The sequence below is a fragment of the Corvus hawaiiensis genome, chromosome 13 (assembly GCF_020740725.1).
Source record: "Corvus hawaiiensis isolate bCorHaw1 chromosome 13, bCorHaw1.pri.cur, whole genome shotgun sequence".
NCBI classification, from domain to species: Eukaryota; Metazoa; Chordata; class Aves; order Passeriformes; family Corvidae; genus Corvus; species Corvus hawaiiensis.
Window position 1 is genome coordinate 11,103,376 of NC_063225.1, and position 27,010 is coordinate 11,130,385.

At 40.3% G+C, this 27,010-nt stretch overlaps 1 protein-coding gene across 14 annotated transcripts in view; it reads right to left on the reverse strand.

Moving 5' to 3' along the window:
* MEGF11 (multiple EGF like domains 11) overlaps nucleotides 1-27,010 on the reverse strand; it is a 255,759-nt gene that overhangs the window by 191,202 nt on the left and 37,547 nt on the right. For 13 of the 14 annotated variants that reach the window (XR_007206509.1, XM_048317360.1, XM_048317359.1 and 10 more), the window contains exons 2-4: nucleotides 6,966-7,078; nucleotides 2,725-2,848; nucleotides 628-729 (exon numbers count right to left, since the gene is read on the reverse strand). Coding sequence is in view for 13 of the 14 variants with exons in the window: in XM_048317360.1 (XP_048173317.1) it covers nucleotides 628-729; nucleotides 2,725-2,840 (218 nt within the window). In the remaining variant the exon portion in view is untranslated. Of the gene's footprint in view, nucleotides 1-627; nucleotides 730-2,724; nucleotides 2,849-6,965; nucleotides 7,079-15,579; nucleotides 15,622-27,010 lie in introns of those variants that run through there. The other variant, XM_048317361.1, reaches the window with a different exon arrangement.

A 27,010-nucleotide genomic window follows, 5' to 3' on the forward strand; every position in this document is an offset into this window, starting at 1 on the left:
GCAGGAGTTAGGATACCAATTGGCTGCTAAAATCCCCTTGAAAGATTGTGACTATTAGTGGATATTTATTAGGATAGTTTGGAATCAGAATGAATGTAACAGCAATAACTTGCAGAATGGGAAAAATTAACCCTTTGGTACCAGTTTCCATTCAGTGCTGGAAATGGACCCATCTTCATTTTTTCTGATTTTCAGTGCAGATTTGGGTGCACTAATTCTAACACAGATCCATTTCTAATTATCACTAACCCTCAAATGCCTCTTTCTTCACAATTTAGGAGGTGCATGGACTTCCTTTTACAAACCTGGACATGTACCAATCACTTGGAAAAGAGAGTTGGTCATGTCTGGTCAGGGAATAAACACTTCCAATCCCATGGCAGGGCCAATGGAAGGATATATTCTCCTGGATGGCCCCATGAGGGACTGACTATCACTGGTCTCACTCAAACCTCAGGCAAAAATCTCTGTACTTTCATCAACGCCCTGTAATTCCAAACACCCTGTCCTAAAACACATCTTTGTGTGCATCTATATTGGAGCACCACGAACATTTGGATAAACAAGAGGTATGTGAGGAGATAAAAAGGCAGAATGATACTGAGATTTCTGAGGATTAGCTCTTACCTGTGCCTGGTGCACTTGAACCAGTTCAGGATGTCTGTGCATCGTGTGTAATAGATCTGGTCAAAAGGATGAGCGTAGGATTCCTGCACAGTCACAGCGTAGCTGGGAGTGGAGAAGGAAGGAAGTGAGAGGCTGTTTGGTGCCACATGGAAAGGTTCAGTTCTCTGTATTTGCTGCTCATGGAACTCCAGTGTGAAACATATTTACATCAAGAATCTTAGAAACTTTATCAAAGAGCAGAAAAGGGCTTCCTTCAGCTACAGGTCTTCCTGAAAAGTTTGGAAATGTTTCTAACTTGGGCTCCATGACTGATATAGGCATAGAGATATCAGTGTGAACAATAAACCACTCCTTTTGGGAAAAACACCAAATGTCGTGAAAATTTGTGGTAGTTTAGAAGGTGAAAGGGTGAATGGATATGGACAAAAACTGAGCAATTTGATGAGAAATCACAGAGCTCCAACAATAGCAAGAATTCAACAGTCTCCTTCCCAAAACACTACTTAGTCATGCAATAGGTTCTATGTTCATTATTGTTTGGGCCTCTCACGTGATACAGGAACCCAAATCTCATGTTGGGGTCAGTCATGCCAGAGCATTGCATAGCCCCATAGTAGGTGTGTGCACTGCTCAAGGGACTCCTGTCTCAGGTTCTGATTTGGACACAGGCCCCACTATCAGATCTACAATATATTCAGAGAACAATACTCAAATCATCCTAGGCAGGTCATGACCCAAGAATTAGATCCTTTAGGTTGCTCACTATATCGATTGTCTTAATTCTGCAGCTGATTTCCCTCTCATCAGCAGGACTGCTGATGTGATTAAGCCCTGGGAGATTGTACCCACAAGGTAATACCAAGATATTTGCTTGGAGGGTCTGATTGGCTTGAAATCGAAGATTGGGCTGTTCCTGCCCTGCTTGTCATGTCCCTTCTAGACAAGCCAAGATTCCCCTGGATGTTGCTTTGCCCTCTGTCACTGTTTTTACTTCTGCTAATGCCAAAATATAAAATATTTACATTGCTCATTATTAATGTAAGACAGTAACACTTGCAAATCTCAATTATTATTTTACGAGTCCATTTATTATCCAGCAATAGCCCTAACAATCTTTTCCCTTTGATTTATTAACATCTAACTAACAAAGTCATCTTGGTCAGTACAACCAATCAATTTTGGTATTTAATTTTTGTTTCTCCTTGATTGGGTCTCTAGGTTGCTGACTTTCTTCAGACAAAATCAATATTTTATTCCTGTGCTCTGAATGCACTTCCAGCACGCAGACTGCAAAATCCTTTTCCTGTACAGTCTTTGCTTTGCAGTTGCATTATCTACAAACAGTTAATTCTCTAATTAAGGCCTCAAAACATAGTCATTAAAATATGATTCTATTTTTACCTTTGTTAAGGGGTTTGTTTTGCTGAAGTGTACAGCAATTCAGATTTGTGTGGAATTGAACCAGAGAACAGAAATGGAAATTTAGCAAGTTAAACTGAGAAGTACGGGACCTTTAGCCTCTGCAAACAGCCCCTGCATAAGTGTGAACCCCATCAAAGGCTGTGGGTTTCTCTGTGCTCACAGGAACTGGCCTGCTCAGATCCACTTTTAGGACCAGGACACTGGAACAATAGAGAGAACAAGAAATTCCAGGGCCTTTCATGTTCAGTGCTTTCATTCACTCTTTGATGCCGACACAAATTTGGCAGGAAGAGCCTCAATGCTGCAGCAGGAAGGGCTTCAAACTTTCTTGCTGGACAACAACCAAAAAAAAGCAAGACAGAACAAGGCCAGCATTTCTGTAGGTCTCTCCATGATAAATGCAAACACTTCAGTGCACTTCAGTCACTCAGACTCTGGAGGAGCTTCCCAAAGGGTTCAGGGGGATGTGGTCAATAGCTGTAGCCTTAGAACCAATTCCTTGGGATGATCCAAACCCTCCAAGGCATTCAAAAGTACTATTTATGTAAAGCAAATCTGTGCTCTTTTCTGAAGGAGGGTGGTATTTAGCAAATTATAGCTCTCAGCTTGCTTTCTAAATGTAAAAATCTGAAAAGGATAGTAAAAAAAAATAAGAATTGGCAGGTGACAGATTACCTTTCCCAGTGACTACAAACATTTGGATCATCTGGATTTAGGGACAGAGTAGTTTTGAGCAGAAAAGTCAGAATAAGTCCTCTCAGAATCCACTGGAACAGCACATGTGCCACCATTGTTGTACCTAGATAAAGGGAAGAAAGTAGAGCCATTAAAGACAATTTTGACAAAAATATCCTTCTAGGCCTTTTCCTCCTTGCCTTTGTGCAAATCCAAATACTGTGGAGCTATTCAGAAACTGAAATACTTGAAAAAGCAATCAACTGAACAGTAAAATTCTTTAAAATTTCAAATCCATTTGAATAGGAATTTATATATAATAAAACCAATGAATTTGATGATTAACCCACCTAAGATATTGATAGTCACAATGATTCTTCCAAAGAACATTTCTGATACTGATTGTTTTTATGACAGGCTGTCTGTACTGACAAATAAATCACTGAGATACTAAAGCAATCCATTCTTCAATCAACCTACAGGCAAGTGGGAGAATACCCAAATGCCCCCTTTGATTTATTTAAATGGGGTTTACAGGTGTCAATATGGGCTGGATGTGAGACTTGTGCTTATTGCATGATGGAAGGAAAATCAGTGCACTCCTCAAGTCTTGGGTGGGGAATCACTGAGAATTACAGAGGTCAATGCACTGGGGCACATTACACAGAACACTGAACATGAAATAAAAACATTTGCATTGAAGCTGGAAAGAGGTTGTACAAAATTCACTGGGTGTGATCTCTTCCTTACTGTTCATCTATTAAATGTAGTGGCTTACACCAGCTTGGGACTTTGAAACCAAAGTTGTGGTGTCAGCCTAGAAGCCTCCAACGACACCAGTCAGAAGTTCAAAATAGATAGAAAATAAAATTGCTTTTTTTTGGTAACAGCATTAGAGGTGTTAATCTGTAAAACATTAATTCAGTAAAAAGTATTTTTAAATATCCATTTCAGGCATTTACACGGACACATAATTCACCATTCAAATCAGAAGTCCTAGAAATTACTCCTGGCAACAAGATTGCCCTAAAAATAGATTGAATCTTCATATGATCATCAAAAAACACATGGCTCATTGCCTCAGGGTCCAGAACAGCAAAGGGATGTTAAGAGGTTTGCTCTGCAGGGCCCTGATATACAGCCCAGCATAAAGAAGCCATCACAAAGCAGAATGAAGAGCCAGGAAAACTGCTCAGAAATTACCTCCTGACCCAAAGCCTTCTTAGCCAGTTCAAGGACACCCATTGCCTTTAGTGAATTCAAGTCAAAATCCCAATGGGAGCAATAGCTCATCTTTTAAATTATTCCTAGAGCTCTGCTAAACCCAAAGATAGGTCTTAAGCCATGTAAGTCATATTAATGTTAATTAACATGATTTAATGCTAATGTTCCTCATGAAATGGATTTAAGTCAAGGAGTGGCCATTTTTTACCTGTGGGCTTTTCCAAAGTCCCACAGCAACAATGCAAAAGCTTAGTCTGGAAATCGAGAGGGCTAACAAGGCAAGGATGTATTTATGGAAAAGCCACTGCCTATCCTTGTCCTAGGCACAGCTTCTCCATGGAGGAAAAGTGTCTGCAAGGGCTGAGCTGCCAAAAGTCCCAGTGTTCAAACAGTCAGAGCTGTGGGAGAGCAGAGCTGAACTTTCCCTGAGCACAGCATGGACCACTGGATGTGAACTACCCAAGGATGAGGGTCCACAAACTGGCAGCCCTTTAGCACAAATCCCTCCCAAAAATGCCTTTAACTGTGACACTGGGCAGCACTGCAATAATGCCAAAGCACAGGGGACAAGTTTTCCTTGGCACTGTATTTCCAGATTGTAATTTACCCTCCTTCTTCAACCTCTGCACCTTTGGTACAGGGCAGGGCTGACCAAATGGGGCTAAAGGAAAGCTCCTTCTGATGGACAGATGTGGTGAAAGTGGGAGCAAGGCAAACCCGCTCCAGGAAATGCACATCTTCAGAGAGGGTTTAAATCTAAATATAGCTCTGTGCTCAGTTTGTTAACTTCTGGAGAGCATCAACAGCCTGAGTCTGTGCTACATTAATTATAGGCAGAAAGGCAGCCTGACTTTAAACCAGTAATTTATTGCCTGCATTTGCTTTCCATCAGTTATCAGAAACTGAAAGGTAAATAATAATTAATTCAAGGTAGAAATCAAACTTCTCCTCCACTCCAATTTCTTCTCCTTCGGTACCGACTGAAGCCAGTGCGCTTGAGTTCAGGAGAAAGCAAACTTTCAAGAAAGATTTGCTTAGAATACACCGGATGCTAAGAAAGAGGCTCTTAAGATCACTCATTCTTGCTGAAAATTACCCATTCTTTATATTGAATTTTATATATCCTTTATATTAAAGTACTCCCTAAAAAATAAAAATAAATAAGAATAGAGCCCTGCTGCCTCACTCACTCTAAAGAGAATGAGGTCTAAAGCAGCCCCATATTTGAATTCTGTAGTTCTCAGACCTCAATTTGTTCTTAAGAAAATGATGCCTCAGATTAGTTTTTAAACCAAACAAGTGTCAGAGAATTATTTATAAGTCCTAATAGCACACAGAATATTTCTTTCCAGTGTATTAGAAAGAGGTTCCAAATAGTTTTCTAAACTTTTAATGCTAATGTTATTTTATTATCTGTTTTTAAAGGAGCTGCGTTGTGCCATTAATTTCCTAACTTTTTAAGTCAGATTGAAGATCAGAACCATCCAACTCCCCAAGTCCAGCAGAACCTCATTCATCTCAAGTGTCTCTTTTTGTAACTCAAATGAAATATTTCACTTTGATCACTGTTAATAGAAAATGGAATGGTTGCTATTACAGGAGTCAGAATAAAACTCTAAAAATAGGAGCACATATATTAAAAACCAACATCAAAAAAGAATCCAGTAATGACATTTAATACTGGGCTTTCAGCTTTCACTGCTCACCACAGCACATAGGAAATTCCTGCCTTGAATTCAGTGTTTGGGACAGATTCTCCAAGGAGGCAGCACCAGCCCTGAGGGGAACAATGCCTGTAACTTCATTAAAGCTACAGCCAAATTATACAAACATTTCCAGTGTCTGCCACTCTCCCAGGACAGGCAGCCTTGGGAGCTGAACACCAAAATAAATGATGGAAAGGTTCTCTGGGCAATCCCTCCATGGACTCTTAACTCTTTTTTCTTTCCAGGACTGATTTTTCTTTCCAGGAGTGAAAGAAGTGAATTTAGGTAAAATTCGACAAGAGTCTTTCAATCCAAAGGACAACCTGGTGGTTTTTCACAAGTGTCTCACTCTGTTAATTATAACTGATTAGGTATCTGGTACTTATTAGGCCATTTTCTCATATCTTCCTCCTTTTTGTAAAAATCCAGTATTTCACTTACAATGTTGATACAAGTCAGTGGTTCCATCACAAAAGAAAGGAAAGCTCCAAATCTTAGCTACAGAAAAGCTAGTAGGTGGCAAATCATTAATTTATTTGTTGGTGGAGTCTCTGTACAAAAACCTTCTTTGAGGAAACTGTGCTGGGGTTTGCAAAGAGACCACGAGATGCTAATGGCCCTTTAAAGTGGATGAACATGAGAGTGTGGAAAAAGCAGGTCTGATACTCTCCTGCAGTTTGTGCAACAGCACCCCCCCCCAAGGGTAGGACCTACCTGCAAAGAAAATAAGACCTCAAAGAATCCTCGCTGGGTGAAATAAATATCCCATAAAGCTTTTTCTAGATGTCAAGGACCTGGTTTTGGTAACATTCTTGTGAAAAAAAGACCAGTGTATACTTCAAATGGCCAAGGGAAAAAAAAGAAACCCAAAACCACAGGTTCAATTTCTCCTCTGCTTCCTTGGCTGACAGGCTAGAAAATCTAACTAAAAATGACCATTAGAGACTTTCCTGTTCAGGGCCAGTAGTGTTGAAACATTTCATTTTGACATCTCCGTCATAAAATATTTCATAACATGACTTTGACATGAAATTCAAACAGAGTTTCCAGTCCATGACAGAGTTCTAAATTGAATGCTTTTCTCTCAATTTGGGATGAAGTAAGCTCTAAACCAAGCAAAAAATCCCCCTAATTTTGTGTCTAGCTGTAAGCAGAGGTGTCTTTCACTAGCACACAACGTTCTTAAATCCTTATGTACTTTCGAAGATCATGATGTCGAAAATGTTTATACAGTCAGTTAACCTAGGCTGAATTTTTCCCACCAATTTCCAAGTGATGCATTTAGCAAAGAGCCATGTTTAAAAATCTTACCTTAAAGTGCTAAAAATTCCCAGTGGATCCTGTTTCTACAGATCCCCAGCACATGGAGACACACGGCACATCAACAGGAGAGCAGGAGAAAGCTCTTGGGAAGTTGCTTGGCCCTATAAGTGATCAGGAAAACCAGAAAACTGGGTCACAGGAAATGTGTTTGGGGGTGTGGAAACAAACCAAGGCAGAAATACGACAAAACATTCTAAATAATTAGATAACTTGACATAATTGTGCTATTTCAGACCAATACCACTATCCTGCTTTCAGGCAAGAGCAGAGGACTTGGAAAGAGTGGAAGAACATGGGGGACATAACACATCCCTCTTACACCCTCCCAGCCTCCAGAAATTTGTTTCCTGTCATTTCCTACCTACTTGTGTTCCCATATAGACTTTTCCTTCTTTAATATCCTAACAAGAAAGTCCAGTTTCTTTCAGGAAGTTTGATGCGAGATCTTGCAAAAGCCTTCCGGAAATCTAACTGCACCTTTTTGATGCACATGTTTGCTTCAAAGAGCTTTCACAAGGTAAGGAGCCTTTAAAAAGCCATGTTGATTCTTCATAAAGGTATTATATTTATCAAGATAAATAATTCTGTTCTTAACTCTAGTTTCTACCAAATTGGAAAATGAGGTATGCCAAAATTAAAATGGAACCTAGTATTTGTGAGGGAGCAATTGAGGAAAATGCAAGAGAGTAGTTAAGCCAGGAAACAAAAAGCTGGATCTCACTGGAGAAGCATTAAAGTGACGGAGTGTTTGCCGATTACACTATTTTAGTCTCTAAGTAGTAGCAAGCTTCCAACAAGCTGCCCTTGGTGGCATTCCTTCTTCTCATCCCATCTGAAATTTTCATGATCATTTAGGCAAGGGATCATTTAAACACACACTTCATTTGGCTCCACATCAGATTTTGTTTGAAACAAGCTGTTATGAAAGCTAAATGAGGCCATGAGTTTCAAAACTGATCAGGGTTTTTTGGATGCCTCCATTTATGATTAATAACTTGAGATACCATGAAAGAACTGGATGATTCGCAGAGCTCAGGATACCTGCTCAGAACAGCTTGTTTTAATCTGGCCAGTCAAGAACAAATCCATTCAACCTCACCAGTCACCTCTAAAAAGTTGTTGTCATGACCAACAGAAATATTGCCAGTGACAGGTTGTGGTTTTGTTTGTTTTTTAATGAAAATTTAAAGCTGTTTTAAACAGATAAACACTTCCAGGAAGGATCAGGTACTGAATACAAAAGCACTGACAATGTGATTCTTATCATTTGAGCACAGAGAAATTCAAGTCATGGAAGAAGCAGCAGAAACAGCAGACTGTGCCCTGGGCTATGGTGTTCCTCCACTGGCACCTTGCACGATTAATGCAGGAGACAGGAGACAAGAATTAACATGTAATTAACATGACTTGGGAAATGAAAGAATAAAAACAAAAGTCTGAGATTTCTTCCTTTTATGGGGCAGGCATCAAGGAAAAATACAAAGAGTGTATCCTGAGTCCTGTGTGCTCAGTCTCAGCAGCCACCACCTCTGCTACATCATCCCGTGAAGTGGGTGCTGTTCAGTACCAACAAAGGAACCAATTCCATTTCCCAATATCTCATTTTAGAGGCTCTATTTTAAAGCCTGAATAAACACACCAGGGTCATAACTGCTGGAGTGCCCTCATGACTCTCCCTTATATTTTCTGAACCACAGTTGCTCAGTTTTCCAAAACTGGGTGAGGGGCTGATTTCAATGGGATCTGAACATCCAAAACTCTTAAATCGCTTTACATTTCTAAGCTCTAAAATACATGAGTGTGAGTTGTAATTATTACAGTGAACATTGCTTCAGTTCCAGGGATAACTTATGATGTCTGAAGATCTGCTTTGGTGCTAACACTCTATGAGCTGACTTCTGGAGTCATCAGGAGCTTGGCCACAGCTAAGTGAGAATAAATAATGAATTAAGTGCTTCTTGATCTATCAAATGCTATTTTTGGAAGATCAGGGTTGTTCCTTCAGTGCTCTCAGAGGAAAACTGGGTCAAAATACTGTAGACGTGTCACTAGGCAAGGAATCTGGGCAATTACTTCAGTTATGGCTAATGAAATATGTTTATCAAGACAAAGGCTGGCAGATGTGTCTGGGCCTCTGTTTAAATCACACTGGCAAAGATTTCAGGCCTGGCACTGGCTTAGCAGAGCGGGCTGGACTGAGGTGGCTCAAGATCCCCCCAAGTTCTGCATCCAGTGTTTTCCATCTGAGCCCACGGACACAGCCACACACAGCACTGGGCTCTGGAACTTCAGGTGGAATTAAGGACATGCAAATTCTCATAGTCTCAGTATCTTCCCCAGGGGAAGAGGACTGGTCAGCCTGCCAGGTGCTTCGAAAATAAGCTTGTTACAAAGTGAAAAGTGTTAATACACTGAAGCAGCAATGTGCAAACATGTTTGGCATTCTCCATTCACTCCATGAAATTATCAGAACATACAAAGAGGTGCAGACTTGATTTTGTCAGTTCTTACACAAACTGCATAAACACTTGTGCAAAGCACAACTACCCATCCAAAAAGCTATTATTCACTACAGTACAAAACTTCTTTTTCTTAAATAATTGAACAGTTAATCAATAGTCCAGCAAAATATAATGAAAATATTGCATTAACAACACCTAAAAACATTGCTGAACCAGTGCCCAAATCCACATAACTGCTGGCTCCTTTTCAGAAAGGTCAACTTGGAAAAAGATTTTCTGTGATTTTCTGCCCATAATATTGTACTTGTACTCGACTACCAGCGTAAAACTGGAAGCCAGCCCTTTGAACACTTGGCCCTTGAAATTATTAATTCAAACCCAAGCCCACTGAAACATTTGTGTTCCTGGTGGTGCCTAAGCCTGAGCTGTTTTTCCAAGCCCTGACAGTCGGAACAGGGGCACGGCTGACGTTCCATCAGCACCTTCTGCCAAAAGCAACTTGGTGCTGGGAGGCTATGAAGGCAAAATCCTGGTCCCTGAAGGATTTCAATACAGACAATGTCCTGCAGGCTGGGAGACTCTCCTGGGGCAGCTTTCTCTGAACCCTCTCCATGAAAACATGGTAAACAAGGAAAGTCAGGAAGAGGCACTTTGTGCCTTTGGCTGCTCCCTCCACCTGAGCGCTGCCACAGGGATGGCCAAAGAAGGAGCCAGGCTCAGCGTCCCCTCCCCTGCTCCCAGAACTCTCACTTAGTGAAATGTTAAAGCTGCTGGAAACTATGTGGGGAGTCACACTGGCTCCTGATTGAACAGTGTATTTATATTCCCCATCTCATGCATTTTCAGAGATGCCTCCACAGACATTCCATCAGGAGAGAAAGTGGCTGACACTCATCAAAAGGCTCATCTCTTAGAAGCCAAATGAGCTTGAATTGAGCTCACACACAGCCACCCACCCAACCCATGTGCAAGATGGCAAACAATTATAGCATATGCTTCCTTAGACACTTAGAGCAACAAAGGCCTCGAATCCCCAGAATACCCAGGATAAATAAAGCAACCCAAGTGTTACAGCCATGCCCAGATGAGGAATAATGTTTCTAAATATTTAGTTTAAAACTCTCAACTATTTATTATAACAGACTTTTTTACAGCATTTAAAGAGTGCACATAGAGTTGACCTGAAAATGAGAGTAACAAACAATAAAATAAAAGGATGTTCAATAGACATACAGTGAAATAAATTAACTGTGATCTGTGAAAGTGCTGTGAAAGTCAGGAAAAAAAAAAAAAAAAGAAGCAGTTTGAAAATGTAAAATATCCTTTATGGTTATATATTTTTAAAAATTACTTCTATTTGTCAAGAACAATTGACCCTTTTTGTCTTCATTTATCTCGGAAGAAAAGAAAATGAAACAAACAGCAAAAAAGTCCCAAGTACAGTGAACAGCTGAGCCAGGGACAAATTAAGTAATACAGATTGATGGCTGTTGATCTACAGCAGTACCATCACATCCCAATGCTACAGCTCATATTTCATTTAAAGACCCATCTCTTTTTTTTCCAGAAACAGTGCAGTATTTATGGGAGAAGGCTGATTTGCAAGCCTTGGAGCTGCACTGAGAATCCAGATTCAGGTTTTCCAATTTGGCTTTAAAGTTGGTGAATTCCTTGGACTTTCAAGGTACCAATCCAACTAAAATGAAACCAAACACTGGAATAAAACGAACACTGAAAGTAAACATTTATTTTTAAAAAATGCTGCAGACAAGGCAAAGCTTTTTATCTTAAGTATCTTCACCAGGCAGTAAGGAAATTATGTTTGCTGCCTCTGCATCTCCACCTTTACTGACCCCATTGGTCCAACAGCACATTATCCTCAGCTGTTGTCCTGGGGCTTTTCCCAGAGCTTTATCCTCCCTGGTATTCCCTGTTACAACAGCACGCAGGTTTCCTCTTCCTGCATTCTGTTCCCCTCTCAGCCTCTTGAAACCTTAAACTAAGAGTTTTTAATTTCATAGCTATTAAAGACATTGACAGCCCAGACAGAACATACTTTTTCTGTGAATGTCTGCTAAATGTAAGATAAATGTTCAATCAATTTTTAGATTTCTAATGGCTTAAGAATTAGAGTGGCCAAGTAAAAACTGCCAATTTTACTTGAAATACAAGAGGTTTCCTCAGAAGCCGCAATAATCCTTTGTGCTTTCCTGTGTTTCTTACAGACACATCTGGAACACGGTCAACACTGGAGGCTTGGTATTTGGTTCAATCAAAGCCTCAAGTTAGAGGTCCACAAAATCTATCTGATTTTCAGAGCACACAGAAATCTCTGTCTGAGAATCTGGCTGGTTACTCAGGTGCCTGGCTATTAACTCCCACAGTCAGGCATCCAACATGGAAAACAGGCTGAACAGATGTGCCCTTCTCTAGGACACAAAGCTGTTGGAGACATGGAGAAGGTGTGTGAAGAAGATCTTTGCAATCTCTGCTTGATTCCCCTGTGAACCAGGAAAGAGGAATGAGGGCACTCAGGGGCTGGATCTGGGCTGGGGAAGGTCTCTGCAAGAAGTGAAATGTCCCTGCCATCCAGACTTAAACTTGGATCTCTCAACCACCCAGCGCTGAGGGTGAGCCCTCAGGCTACACCACCACAGAGGCCCCTGATCAGTCTCAGTGCAGCGGCTGCACCTTCACCAAGAAGGGTCTCCGTGGGTTGAGATGGACAACAGCAGCAGCTGCAAGTACTCTCTGATAACATCCAGGTCTTAGTGTTCTGTGTCTGCTTTCTCCTCTGTGTAGAGCAGAGAAACAAAGAGACTGTGCCCAAAACTCCCAGCAGATCTAAACAGTCCTCCAAAATATCCTCACCTTTCCAGGAACAATGTTAGAGCAGTAACTGGAGAGATAAACGAGAACATGACCCCAGCCTTATTTAATTTTACATCACTATGCAAAGCTCTTGACTCTGCTGTCTCCATGACCTACTTTATCTATTGTTTATTTCTCTTTTTTTCTTTTTCCAGGAAACTGTTCATTAGCGATAAAAGCACCTGGCTTACAGTAACAGGGCACTGTGCAAAATGCCTGTCAAAAAGTCAAGGGAGGAACACTCATAAATACATCAGAAAGAGCAAACCCACAAAGAACTGTGGGATTGCAAGGGAGTATCTTAGGTAGAAGAAAGGAAAAGAAGATGCAAGGGCCATAGTCTCTACTGGTGTAAATGGCTGAAGTCCATTGAGTTCACTGTGCCAGTTTGAATCTGGGGAGAATTTGGAAGTGCCAGCTCAGTCTGATGCAGATGGCACTGGAGCTACTCAGGTTAGAGCCAGAGTCTATTTTCTGGCAGGAAGACTGGAGCTGGGAAAACCACTATGGACAAAACCAGACCTGAACAACTGGTGCATGCAACTATCTTGGCTTCCTCTTCCCCCTCTTCCTAAATTTGTTACTAAAAACTTATTTAACTGCTTTGAGAAAAAAGGTTAATGAAAATTATAAAAGAGACAGTTTATGGGGTAATTGTAGGACTTCATTTCCTTCATTTTTAGATGCACTAATTAAGGTTTTTTTCTACCAGGTAAGACAAGCACAGTTTTCTCTGTGTTCTTTTCACATCATGTATGCACCATCTGCTGAGTTCTCTTACTGAGCCCTCTCCATAGCTTGTTCTCAGCTCCACTACTCTGAGATGATCAAGGACAACACTTCACTACCAGCCCTTTATCAATCTCTCTGCAGAGGCCAAAAAATTGGAGCCTAAAAGTTGCTTATATATTTTTGAACTTAGTGTAACGTAAGCTGAACACAGCTCAGTCTGTGTTGAGGTTCTCTGAGCAAACATCACATGTCCTGCTAAACAAAACCAAACCCAAATCCTCCTCTCCACAAAGTGGATACATGAGGGGCTGGCTGGCAGGAAACAAAGGAGCTCCCCATTTTCCTCTCCTCTCCCATCAGATACCAGCTTCAGCACAGTTAGAAAAAAAAGGCACAAGCCTTAAGGCTTTTGTTTTTGTTAGCACCACTCCTGTGGAAAACTTGTAAGTGTGAGCTGATGTTGGTCTCCCTTGCAGAGCACAGCAGTAATGAAGGGTTTCCAAGCTCCCCACAGATTACTCTCCTCCTTCCACCTGTTCCAGTTCTTCAGGTACATGCTATGAGTTCTGTTCCCCTCCTCAGCCATTTTTCTGACCATCATCTTCTAGATGCTGTTATCTCACACACTGCTGTCCAAAACCCCTCTGGAGAATTCCACTCAGAATTCTGTGGGAACTCCTTCCCAGGATCAAGAGTCACTTGCCACATCCCCTTTACAGAACTCACTACAGGAAATTGTATCTCTATTTATTTAAACTTCAACCCAACTCAGTTGGTCTCCAAGGGAACCTGTGCAGTTTCTGTGCTCTTGGGTATGAATTCCAGCACCTGCTGGGACTCCAGGAGTGCCACGAGCTGCAGGGTAAAGGGTCAAGATCACGTAATTTAGCGATCCCTCCTTTGCCACAGAACAAAACAAGTTGTCTCTGTGCATGAAGATGTCTGAGTGGAAGCAGGACTGGTGATTGTAAACTCTCTTCTGGCCACTCATTAGAATCTCAGGAGGCTGCACACCACTCTTGTGTCTTACCACCTCTTCCTCCTCCTTCCTTTTTCCATGGCATTGCATCCTTTCACGGAATTCCTTTCTTCAGATATGGAGAAGTTAAACTCCAGATGATCTCCTCCTAACCCAACACTTTCCATGATTTACTGCTGTTATAGCTGGGCCACACAAAGCTGGAAATGTTTAACAGGTGTGTATGAGCCAGAGAAATCACTGTCCAATTAAAAAACTGTCACAGGGGTAATAGAAAAACACAGCAGCAAAATATCTGAATAAAACATTGATTACTGGTTTATAACCTAGGCTATTCAAAGAACTCCTGAATTGCTCCTTACACTGATTTTTGAGGAATGTGTTGTTAATATACCTTGAAATATCCTTTGGATTTTCTACCAAGCGGAAAAGATGCCACAGTGTGTCCTCCTCATCTGCTGAGGAATGAAACCCCTCATCCTCTGCCAAAGCAGACACAGACACAAATGGATACAAGGATAGGATGTGTTTTCCTCGTCTGTTTATTTGTTTAAGCTTGGAGCCCACCCACCAGCCCAGACATTCATTTCTCAGCCTGTTTCAATTCTTTGATTTGCTAGCTAGGAAGTCAAACAGAAGGTAGGAGTAGGAATGAGTAGGTGGGAGCCAGAGCAGTCAGAAGTTTTTAGAATGTTATTCTAAGAGCTTAAAAATCAAAAATTGGAAGCTGATTTTAAAAAAATTACAGTAAACTTCTCATTCTTTTAAAATACTCTGCCAGAGATTTTTATCTGTCTGTAAGTTACTCCTCTGAAGGATTTAGTCAAAATGACCCCCTCAAACCTTTAACACCTCAATGAAAACAGGCACAAAAAGGCCAGCTGGAAATCTGGATAGTGGTTTAGCTCTAAAAGACTTTCAAACTTCACAATTTAGACAAAATATTTACTAGTAATGCCTCACCTTATTATCATGAACTGAGACTATATTGAAATTTCATGCAACTGAATAGGCTAATCACATACACAGGCACATACTTTAAAATCTAGGCTTTTCATGTTCTTAAGTATAAGCAATTAAGGGTAAGAGTAACATTTCATAATTATGTCATTGATCTCAATTCCTTTTTATTTTCCTATGAAAGCACTAAACTTACATAAGACACATCTGAGGTTGTTCCTGTTGCTCAGATCCACATTTGCTCTAATCAAATATTCACCACGTGGCTTGTTTTTTGAATTTTTTTCAGTTTTTGACTTCACACGAAATTAAAATTTGGAAAATCTGAATGTATCATTAGCTTTGAAAAAAGTACTAAAAACTCATTTAAAAAAAAAAAGTCATAGGGAGCAATGGGAAATTCTGTCTTAGGCCGGCCCACTAATTAAAATCAACTGTGCCACATTATTTCCACTGTTCAAAAGTATCTGCCTACAGATCTAAAATCTTTTCCGAATAATTAAAATCAGGAATAAAAAAATCCCAAATCTCTTTCCTCTTTCATGTGGAGCCACATAGAACACACTTTTGCAGCTTTCAGAGTCCATTAAAACATCACCTTTGAAAACAGATGCACAAGCAGGCCCAGGAGTGATTTATGCAAGCAGGAGGCTCAGAACTGCCAGCGACTCCTCATGTTCAAAGCACCCCCAGCAGGCTCAGCGAGGTCCACTTTGGATCACTTGTAATGAGGATTCTTCAGACCAGAAAATCAATAATATAATTAGTAAATGGTATATTATTTCTCAGAATCTTGCTGCAACTTATCTGCCTTTGATCAAGCTGAGTTGACTGCTAATGACATTTAATATTAATTAATGAAAATGCATGTGATAAAAAGTTCTTTGGAGAATTATCTAATTATGTACCATAAAAAAATGAAGTCTGTAATAACTGCAATTCATGTTTATTTCAATGACTATTGTTTAGGACACTCTAAGAAGACGTTGGGATTATGAGTTATCTTTAGCTCCACTTTCTCCTGCCTTACAGAGCCACTTAGAGCAGATGAGCCACGTCATTCATGAGCTTTGTCTCATTTGCAATACCAAGGGCTGCAGGTAAATCCTTCCTCAGCTCTGGGACAGAACCTACAGAATATTTTATGAAATTCACTTCTCTTTTGACAACGGATGATTGACAGCAAACCACCATGACTGAAGGTACTGACAAAATAAATAACTGTGGAGATTAAGCAGGATTTCAAAGGAACAACAGCAATCCTTAGGGAACAATGATTACAGAAAGGCAAAGTATTTCATTAACTCACAGAAATGCAACACTTTGCTACCCCTCACTTTGACTGCCTGAGACCCCAGCTACTGAGAAACATTTGCATTTAAAAATATTCCAATTTGATGTAACATGTCTAAGTAACTTCACATGACTGTCAGGCACTGGAGAAAGGCAAAGGGAAATTTTACATTATTATGAAACACTGTGGGATTCACCAGAAACATTGTACCTGGTTTAATAAACTTGGTTCGAAACTAGAAAGGAAGGATGGAATAAATATATTGTGTTTACACCATAGGGCAGATTCCATGGTTAATATGTCATGTCAATTAGCCCCCATTTCCCAAGACATTTTGGCTTTGGGGAATAAATATATAACAACTGGGAAATATAAATCCTAATGCTCTTGCTTCATATCAGCCATGTATAGTAACTGACCCCTGGTGAGATTATTCTAATCCCATAATCTTAAATACATGCCTGACTTGCAACAGCCTTTTCCAATGCAGGTGAGTAAAAAAGAAACAGCTGTCATATGAGCTCACTCTTCTCTCTAATAACCATACAGAGTAGCATAATATTATTCAATATTATTGTCAATATTCTTACAGCAGCTCCATTAATTCCACATAGGACATTCCCTGTTGTTCACTGGCACACTCTTGTCAGTGTGAGTGGGGAACACTGAATTTAGAAGTAAACTAAGGTTTTCAGTGATCTAAATTCCTGGGGAAAAAATAATAATCTCTGGCAGTTTGGTTTATTTTGAAAGACAACGTGTGAAATTGCTGAGAGCAGAACATTGGCTAAATAGGTGCCACTTGTTCTTGCCCCAGATGTGAAGGAGCTGCTGGCTGCTCAATACAAAGTGATTAATGATTGCTTGCAATCAGCCCTGGAAATCATTGGCATTGAGTGACAGAATGATTCTATGACATCACACAGCCTCACATCTGATGCTTGTTCTTGGCCACATTGCTCCTCGTGCTGCCATTTTTGGCACCGTGAATGGGCTCCAAAAAATTATGGCCTTTATGGTGTTCATGAATAAACAAGTTTGCACATGAGAGAGGTTTCTATTTCTTTCTGCCAGATTTATTCTTCTGCTCACTCATGACCTCTCCCATCCCCACACTACCCTGTAGGAACTCTGCCTTGTACAAAGGTTCTGACAATTTTCCATCTCTGCGCAAAAACCTCATTGAATCAGTCCTGGAAACCCTGACTGCAACCACATCTCTCTTCTCTGTCACATCCAAATGATGAGCCTCTACCTTACAGCAAAGAGTCACATTGTTAGTTAGTTTCAGTTAATCTTTGTATTTGTTTTATGAAATTTCCTGCTGTTATTACACTGCACAAGGTCATCCAGTTCCTCCTCTATTAAAACCCACCCTGGTACTGAGACACTCATTAGTCCCCCACATTAAACATGGAGTGCCATTCTAGCAAGGAACAGGCAAGAACTCTGATACCTCAGCTTTCCCAGCTGAAACCCCCATAACATAATACATAAGGAAAAATATACAAAGGATTCTAGATTCAAGCATTCAAGTTACCAAATTGTTCTTAATCCCATCAAATCGTCTTTTATCACCAAAACTTTACATCTACAAAATATAAATACAACCTCTGGGTTCTGCATTCATATTAATTAGAGGCTAAAGAGAATTTCATTAAGAAATAGCTGCATGCTCATAATTCAATATATAAAAGTGAAAGTCAGCTTGACAAACTTGCTCCTTGTATTTTATTATTTGCATTTTGCTTCAGTGTAAGTTGCACAAGCATAAACAACAGGGGAGAACTCCTGCTTGGTAAATAATTTGTGTAAATTTTTAGAGAAGTTTTTTGGCCCGGTCTGCAGTGGGTCCTTGTGCTCAGTGCCCAGCACAACCAGTATGACCAGAATGACCAGTACAGGACAGGCTGGTGAGTGCTGGGAACCACAGCGGCGGTAACGCCTTGGAAGGAAATGATGTTTAAGTCTTAGGAAAAGATGGAACAACATCATAACTGTCAGAGCAATTTTCTGCCTTGGTAGTTGAACACCTGAACTACTGCTTATTTTTGCAGTGGAATTATTCCCAGTTTCTCTCTGCTCAGCTCTGAATCAGCTTGGAGTTGTGTCATAAACAATGTTTGCCTCAAAGAGCCACGTGGGCCAGAGCCGAGGATGGACTTAATGAGGAGACAGTAGTTCCATAAAAAAAAATAAAAATAAAGAGCTTGGTTCATTTTCTGTAAACATCTCGGTTGTAAATAACTGTAGACAGGATAACATTAGACTGCCTCTGACTTAATGTCATAAAGATTGAGTTCTTAATTTTAATTTAGTGCCACCATAATTTTCAGTTTGCATGGGAACATAATCTTACAGTCTGTTACCAGGTACCTCAGGAATGTAGCAGAAATTATAACATTCTTACACTTTTCACAGGAAAAACTGAGTAAACATCTGTACCTGTATTTGTCAGGTATTGTTAAAGGATTTTCCCAGTTCAGTACCAGTGCACAAAGAAAGTTTAATTTCAAAATAAAAACCCAGACAACTTTTTTAATATATCAATTTTCCAGATTCAAACCAGTTTAATTATTTTCATGGTCTAAAAGAAATCTTAGAAAAAAATGAGGTATAAAAGAATAATTTGTTCCCAGTGGCTAATCCTTCAAAATGCCACAGGGAAAAAGACTCAGGATGCAGAAATCATTAATGGTAGAGCAATTGCTGAGTTCTATTCCTAGAAACAAAGAAATAAGGCTACAGCTGGCTCCCAGAGGCAGGTGAGTTCTGGCTGACCTGCCAGGAGGACTCTGAAAAGGCTCATTCAGAATCTAATCAAACCGCTGGTGTGGGGAAGATAAGGCTTGAGTACAATTTTCTAGAAAATACTCTTTAAATGGTTCCAGTCACATTTTTCTATTTGATGTCTTTCTTCAAGCTATTTGACTCCTGTTTTTATTTTCCTGGAACTGCCCTAAAGAACCAAGAGAGTCAGTCCCTGACACCAACAATCCCAGTGCCCAATTAGGGATGGATGTGCAGGAAGAGGACTCATGAGGAGCTGACCGCTCTGCAGGTGTCAGCGCAGGTGTGTGGTGAACATCCACATCCCACACCTTGCTCAAGCCCAGTGGGGTGAAATCCAGCCCTTAGCAAAAACACTGAGGAACACAAGGGAAAGAAAGCACCAACTGCCAATCCAACCTCTAGGGGAAAAAAATATCCTTCCAGGAGCCTAAAGAGTCCCATGGCTGTGCTGGTAGGAACCCAGTCTCTGGCTGTCCTCATTCCTGACGAGGAAAACATGCTCACTCCGTGGGAATCCTGACATGGAACCTTAAGGGTGCTTAGTGCCTCTTCATTTTGTTCCAAAATATTATGCAGAAGAAACACAGCTCCAATACAGTTTTCTTTAACCTTACTCCTAAGGAATCCTGCAGTACCTCAAAACCAAGTCCACATGTATGAACTGCTTCTCTCTCATGTGGGTGATAAGCCAGAAAGTTATTGGGCACCAGGCCAGGGGGAGGGACAGAGAAATGAATGGGAGTAGAGGTAATTATAGCACTTATTTCGATTAGGTGCAGATCACCAATGAACTCTTTTGCCACTTGTTTTCTCCTCAGGGAAATCTCACCTTCCCAGCTTTAATTTAATCATGGGAAAAATATGTCAAGTATTGATTATAACTAGAAACTACAGTCTACTACAAGCATGTTCACATTAACTCTATCACTCAGACATGACCCGGAAGAAATCCTCTGTTTGTCTTTCTTCATCCTGATTCCTGAACACACTGTCTTAGAGAGAGCAGCATGTTCAAACTTACAAACATCAGTTTTGTGATGAAAAGTCCAGAAGGGAATTTGTTAAATCACTAAATTTACATTGCCTGTGATGCTAAGTATAACCAAAAGACACATCTTCCAACTCTGAGAGCAGAACACAATAAAGCCTCTGAGGAAGTGCATATCAACACACAGTTCAATTTATTGAAGTTTGAAATAATATTCCAGTCAAGTCCAAAAGTCAGAGAATTTGCCAGAAACACTGTGAAAATCCTAAAATGGTGCTGTTTGTTCATGACCCTTGAGAAATAAAAGAAACAAGTGACACGCAGTCACAATGCGTTAGACTGCAAAGCAGGAATGGGAAATTAATGGATGGAAAATTCTAAAAGTGACCCTCTGCCACTTCTCCACATCTGCCCACCTGGGCCACACTCTGCCCTTTGCTCTTTTGTCCGTTACAGACTCACATCGATGGCACATTTTGAAACTCATCAGTATTAGAGAAAGGCAATATGTAGTTTCAATTCCTTGAGAAAGTTCTCAAGATGTCAAAGATTTGAAATTAATTCAGAGGAGAAGTAACAGTGAATGCTTTACCACACACCTCTATATAATAGTTTCTGTCATACTGTAGCCCCTAAACTCATTTAGAGAGGCAGAAGCTCAACCCCCTGGCCTAGACTAAGAACAGGCCTGTGAAACTGAGTCAGCTCTCTTCCAAATGCTGGCAGTTGGAGATTAACAGCCCTTCTCCCTTGACCAGGAATTCTCCCTTCTCAAAGGCAGTACACAAGAAACTCTGACAAAGACAACTTCATGTTTGATATCTCATGATTAAGGAAGCACTGCCAATTGTCTGTGCTCACTGCTACTTGTGCTCAGCCAGCCCTCACTCTGATTGCTGTGAGCCCTGCTCAGAGCTGCAGTGTCAGGGTGACACTGGGTTGTGTGTGCTCCCAGAGAAACCTGCACAGCACAATCCATTCTGGAGCTGCTCTTGCATTTTGCAGGTCATATTATATGGCCTTTTATTGCTTTATCTATAGCCCTGTAAGTAAAAAGACTCTCAGACCAAACTCAAAGGAAAAACAACCAGGTTTGCAGAACCTCACTGAAGACATTCAACAGCTGAACGATTCTACTTAGACTAAATTAACTTTATACAGCCTGGTTTTACTCACAAATTCTACTTGATTTGGAAAATGCCAGGATTAACAGTATTATGCCTAAACCTGTAGCTGCAGAATGTGATCCTGTGTTCAGTAGGAGATGCCTGGCAAGCCTCAGCAACTACAAAAAGATAGTGAAAGAGCTGATTTCAGGTAATATTTCTATGAATACACCCAAGTAATCTCAGAAACATTGCCCCAGAGATACAAAATAACAGCCAGCCACATATTCCGATTTTACAGACATACATCTGCTGGAAACCCCTGGAATAACAAACATTTTTCCTCCAGCCACTCCAGTCAGAAGAGCAAGAAGAACTAGAGAATGTTCCTGAATATTCTGCCCATGTTTTTGGTTTGAGTTAATAAGTACTGACATTGTTAGAGAGATTAATGTTAGATCTTAACTGCTCCTTTAGCACCTGTCCAGTCCACACCTGACAGAGGAAGATAAATATATTTATAACACACAGCAAAGTGAATAACAAAGGGTTTATAAAGTTGTCTCTGACAAAACTGACAAGTTGTAGCTGGCAGCTTTAATCAGCTCCCAGCTGAGCCTGGGAAATTGGAGGGAACTGAGCACTGACCTTTCTGATGAATCTCTGAAGGAAGGTTAAAGTTTTGTTTACTTTTTTAATGGGCAGGGCTATCAAGTTCTGAGACCTTTGGATAAAAGGAGGATTTCTGTGCAAGAGCATTGTACACTGTATTTAACAAAGTCATTACTGGGTTAAAACTGATTTTTTCCAGTGAAGGATATGGCCTAGTGTTCCCTGGATGAAAGTTCCTACAAGGTTTAATGGCACAAATAACTGCCAGATACTGGAAATGTAGCAGATATGTTTTTCATGTCTTGAATGTGAAATATGCACTAGAATATAATTTAAATTTAATTTTTACAGATCAATGGTTCTTAAACCACCAATTTGATTTCTTTTTCAACAAGTATTCATCTCCTGCTTCTTTTGTATGGCAACAGTGGGATCTTTCATGCTCATTTACTTAACTAGTACCAAGAAGATGAATGCAAGTAATGACCAATTATTTTATCAGCTATTTCAAAGTAAGTTATAATTTATTATATTGCAGTATGTATAAAAGCTCTGGGTTTAAAAACTCCTAAACCATTACCCCCTTAAAATTGAATTCTTTGGAGCCATGTCTGAGGATTGAAAGATCCAGCAGCAATTCCCAAGGGTTTCACCTTACGGTTCACACCCCCCTGCAGCCACTGCCCAACTGACAGCACAGGGGACTTGGTTTTTCCAAAAGGCCAAAACTGTTTTCTGATTAACAGCATCCTATCACAAAAGTGTCTGCTCTTATTGCTGGCTCAAGTGTCTACTCCATAGGAACAGCTGATACAGAGACCTCACAAGAATTTAGGAAGGTTGGTAAATCAGGACCAAGGAGAGTTTTGCAGCAAACGAACTGCAAACCTTTTACTTTTTGACAATCTAATTCACTGATTGCTTTCTGTCCAGTAACTTCTAAAAAATGAGCCCACAGCTCTAAATCAGCAGCACACACGGACTCACAGCCCTCCAAAGCTGTTTGTGAACCAGTCACTGTGTAAGTCGCTGTACAATTTTTCAAGCAGCACTGAAGGAAGTGAGGTATTGATTTTTTTCAGAGCTATACAGGATACACCTGAATGTCCATCAACAACACTTGTACCAGTAAAATACCTCCATGTTCTAGTTTGTTTTTTATTTTCCTTGTGGTTCTGCTTCAATGATTTCTACTTGGTAGCAGTGGAAGACACTGAAATTTGGTTTTAGATCTGGACCTTCCAACTTTGACTGTACAGCATTATATGAACATTGTACACACATGTAACGTATAAACATAAACATGAGCATGAAAAAACCACTTGCTTCTGATTGACATCAGTGGAATTTTTCAACTGGGCCAGTTATTTACTTGGGAAGATGACAAAGAACCTCACTGACACACAATTGTTTTAATGGAAAGGCACTGACTGTAACTGAACCTTTTCTATTCTGACCTGTTTCACTCAGAAATATTTCCAGAAATCTGTTTATTGGTGAGGGAAAATAACTTAAACTTCCCTTGTGAGATAAGGCTGTGCTGTACTCTCACAGTGAAGGGATATGACGATCAAGGCCAGGCTGGATGGAGCTTGGAGTAACCTACTCTAGAGGAAACTGTGATTGGAACAAGATGGTGTTGAAGGTCGCTTCCATCCCACACCATTCCATGGATTCTGTGATCATCAGGAGGTAAAAGAACACTTAAATAAAGCCCAGTTCCTGCTGCTCTCAGAGAAAGGCTCTGTCTCCTCAGCAGCAGAAAACAGCCAGTGAATTATATCCTCTCTGGAAGTGTGAGACAACCCACACACTGCTAAAAAGTTTTTATAAATTGTGATGGATAACTCCAGAGCTGCTTCTGCCTGCTCCTGCACACTAACACAAGGATCAGCTGAAGAAATTAAAAGGGAACATAAAAGTTGCATTAACAAAAAATAGATGTTTGTACTACTACAAAATTAATATGTTGGCATTGCAGTTCTATATCCTCATTTATCTGAGTTACAATCAGTAAAATATACAAACAATATCATTAATATCATTGTGGGAGATAAATCAAAACAATTCCTACCACCTAGAGCATAAAAATCAACAAGTGGATTTTACACCAATAAATCTCCTAGAGTGTGGGTCGGAAAGAATTTATATATATATATATATATATATAAAATCAATATATAAATAATTAGGACTTGGGCTTATGGTTGAAGGAATTCACATCCTGATAGAGAAATGCAGGAGAACTGGAGCACTGCTTCAGATGATACAATCACCATATTGTCACTAACACAGCTGGTTCAGAGCACCTGTAAAGTTGAAAATACTATAGAAATAAAAGGAGATTCAAAAAATGCTACATTTAGTCAAAACAGCAGTCCAAGTAGTTCAGATTCCTTACTATTCACATGCTAGAGGCATGCAAGTGATCCTGGACTAGCAAACAGTGGATAATTTTTGTCATTTGTATGAATGCCTGATTTTTCATATGAATTATGCCAAATGAAGTATTCACAGCATCCCACTGAATCTCACCTCTGAGATATTCACAGAATCCCAGAATGGTCTGGGTTGCAAGGGATCTTAAAGCCCATCCAGTCCCACCCCTGCCAGGCGCAGGTACACCTTCCACTATCCCAAGTTGCTCCAAGCCCTGTCCAACCTAACCTTGGAGGTTCCCATTCCCTGACCCAGGTGCAGGACCTTGCACCTTTGTCAAGTGCTGCTTCACATCTTTCCTTTTCATCCTTGTGTAACTCAAATATCATTGAAGTTAGGAGACAAACAAATTTGAATGTTTGATCCACGCACTCCGGACTGCTCATCATTTATTATATAAATTTACTATCCATTTCTATTTTAATGTGAGCAATTTCTAGCTCTTCAACAGGCTAAAAAGCATTTTGCTGCATTTCAAAGCATTCCTGTCACATCTGTAAAACTCATTCAGCTGCTAGAGCAGCAACATTTCGAATCTTTATTTGAAAAATAAATTTATTTCTTATATAAATTGTGTTGTTCAAAATTCACTCAAATGCAAAGAATTTTGTGATTCTAATTGGACTTTTTAAAGTGTTAGATCTGCTCCTAAATCAGAGCATCACATGATATCCTTCTCATTTGCCTAGGGAAGTGAGCAGATTCCTTGGATTGTTTCAAAGCTTCAGTGGAATGACTGATTCAGTTAAGCTCGGGATCTGAATCCAAGTGATTTACATTGCAGGGAAAGCACTTGAAAAAGCTCCACTGCTCTAGTCACAGAACAATCTCATGGTTTAATTCATTACTTTCACCAACTTCAGACTGGAATAACCTCCCTGACTGGAAGAGAGGTCCTTCCTGGTTAGTAAAATCAGAGCCAGCCTCCTGAATCTGAGTGGAGGATGGATAGGTCACCGCGGATTTTGCATGGAGAGCATATTAAATACATATACATATATCACTCTGGTGGCAGACTCAGGGAACAAAAGCAGTAAAATATTTCCTCAGGGTAAAATACAGCTCCCAGGAGTGAGAAAGCCTGAAGCAAAAGGTTATTCTACCCAAGACATATGCTGGATGTTTTATTATTTTTGGGGAGATGCAGTGGTGTTCTAATATGTGGTGTTCCAATTCCTGAGACCTCATCCTACCTGCCCTTTGAAGACCTTGGAAGCAAAACTTCCTTAATGACACTGATGGGCAGAGAGGGAAATGGAACAGAGAAGTTAAGACAGCAGTGCAGAACCATTCCATGTTTAATGAAACACAGGGAAAGATGATGGATGTAGATAATTACCTGCAATTTGTATCTGAGAAAATTTTGGGGTAAAAACACCACATAAGGTTTTAAAAGTCCAAGGTGAGAGTGCAGGTGGTGTAATTAATGGTAGGCAAAGCAGTCAGTACCTCTGGAGAGTGGAAGGGGCAAGTGCTGGTCAGTATTTCAGGGTTACTTGTGTTGACATAAATGGGGTTGACTTTTAGCACAGGCTCCAGCTTTCCTCAGGACAGCTAACATAAACCTCCTTCTGCTTGAAGGTCTCAAACAACAAGGAAGGTAAAGGATCACACAGGACTAAATCAGGAAGAAATTAAAAAAAAAAACAAACCAGTGGAAACTTTTCAACAATCTACAAAATGTATGGAAAGTTAATATAATATAAGCAGCATAGTCAAAAGAGAGAACAGTAGAAAGCTCAGCAGAGAAGAGGCCCTCCCTGTGCATAAAAGTCCAGTTGGATAATCACAGAATCACAGAATGGTCTCACTTGGGAGAGACCCAGAAGGATCATTGAGTCCAGCTTTTAAGTGAATGGCCCACATGGGGATCAAGCCCACAACCTCCTTTCCCTCCTGTCTAAAACTCGTGTTTGGAAGGACACTGAGAATCCCAGCTGAGCTGATTACCCACAGCACCAGAGAGAGCACAGGTGTGTGTTCCATTTCCCATCAAACAATCCACTGATCCATTGATGATTCCCTTACTATGTCTAAACATCCTGAATTTGGACATTTGTATCTCTGTTCCCATGCTTTGCTGCAGACACTGCTCATGGGAAATATGCTGAACTTGTTGGATATTTTGGCAGGAAGGGCTGATGGGCAGAGCTGAGTGGCGAGGCCAGCCTGGCTGGGGACTGCTCAGTCACACAGCCCTGTGATTCCAACTTCAGGGGGCTGAGAGGGAAACATTCATTCAGTGCTCATATCCATGGACTCTCCATGCGCTACAGTTCTAACAGATCCCAAGGCATAGTGTGGGGCATTGACTCATCAAAGTGTGGAAGAATCCAAGCACTATAATAGCATTTTTCTCTCTGAGGACCTTTACAAAGAAACATCAGTTAGGGCAGAGTAGAAAATAACAGCCCAAATATTTCAACCTTGGAAGTGTCCTATTAATGTATTTCCAGCTTCTCTTTGTATGGAATGACTTGCATACAAATCCAACAGGACTAGACACAGCAGCTTCTGAACATGCATACAGAGGTTTGGGGTTTTTTCCTTCTTTTTGAACTAATGAAAGGACTAAATATTGAGGGTTTTCTTTTTTCTTTTTTAAATTGAGATTTACTCCCTGCTGTCTGGAGAGCTTCCGATAGAGTCACTGGGATCCTCAGATGCAGAAAACACAATTTAGGAAGCAAAGGGAAAACAAGGACTTGAATGCTGAGACAGGAATCATCCATAGAAGGTGAAGGATATAAGAATTTGATAAAACACTTCAAGAGAGATGGCTTGGGGTGTAACCCAG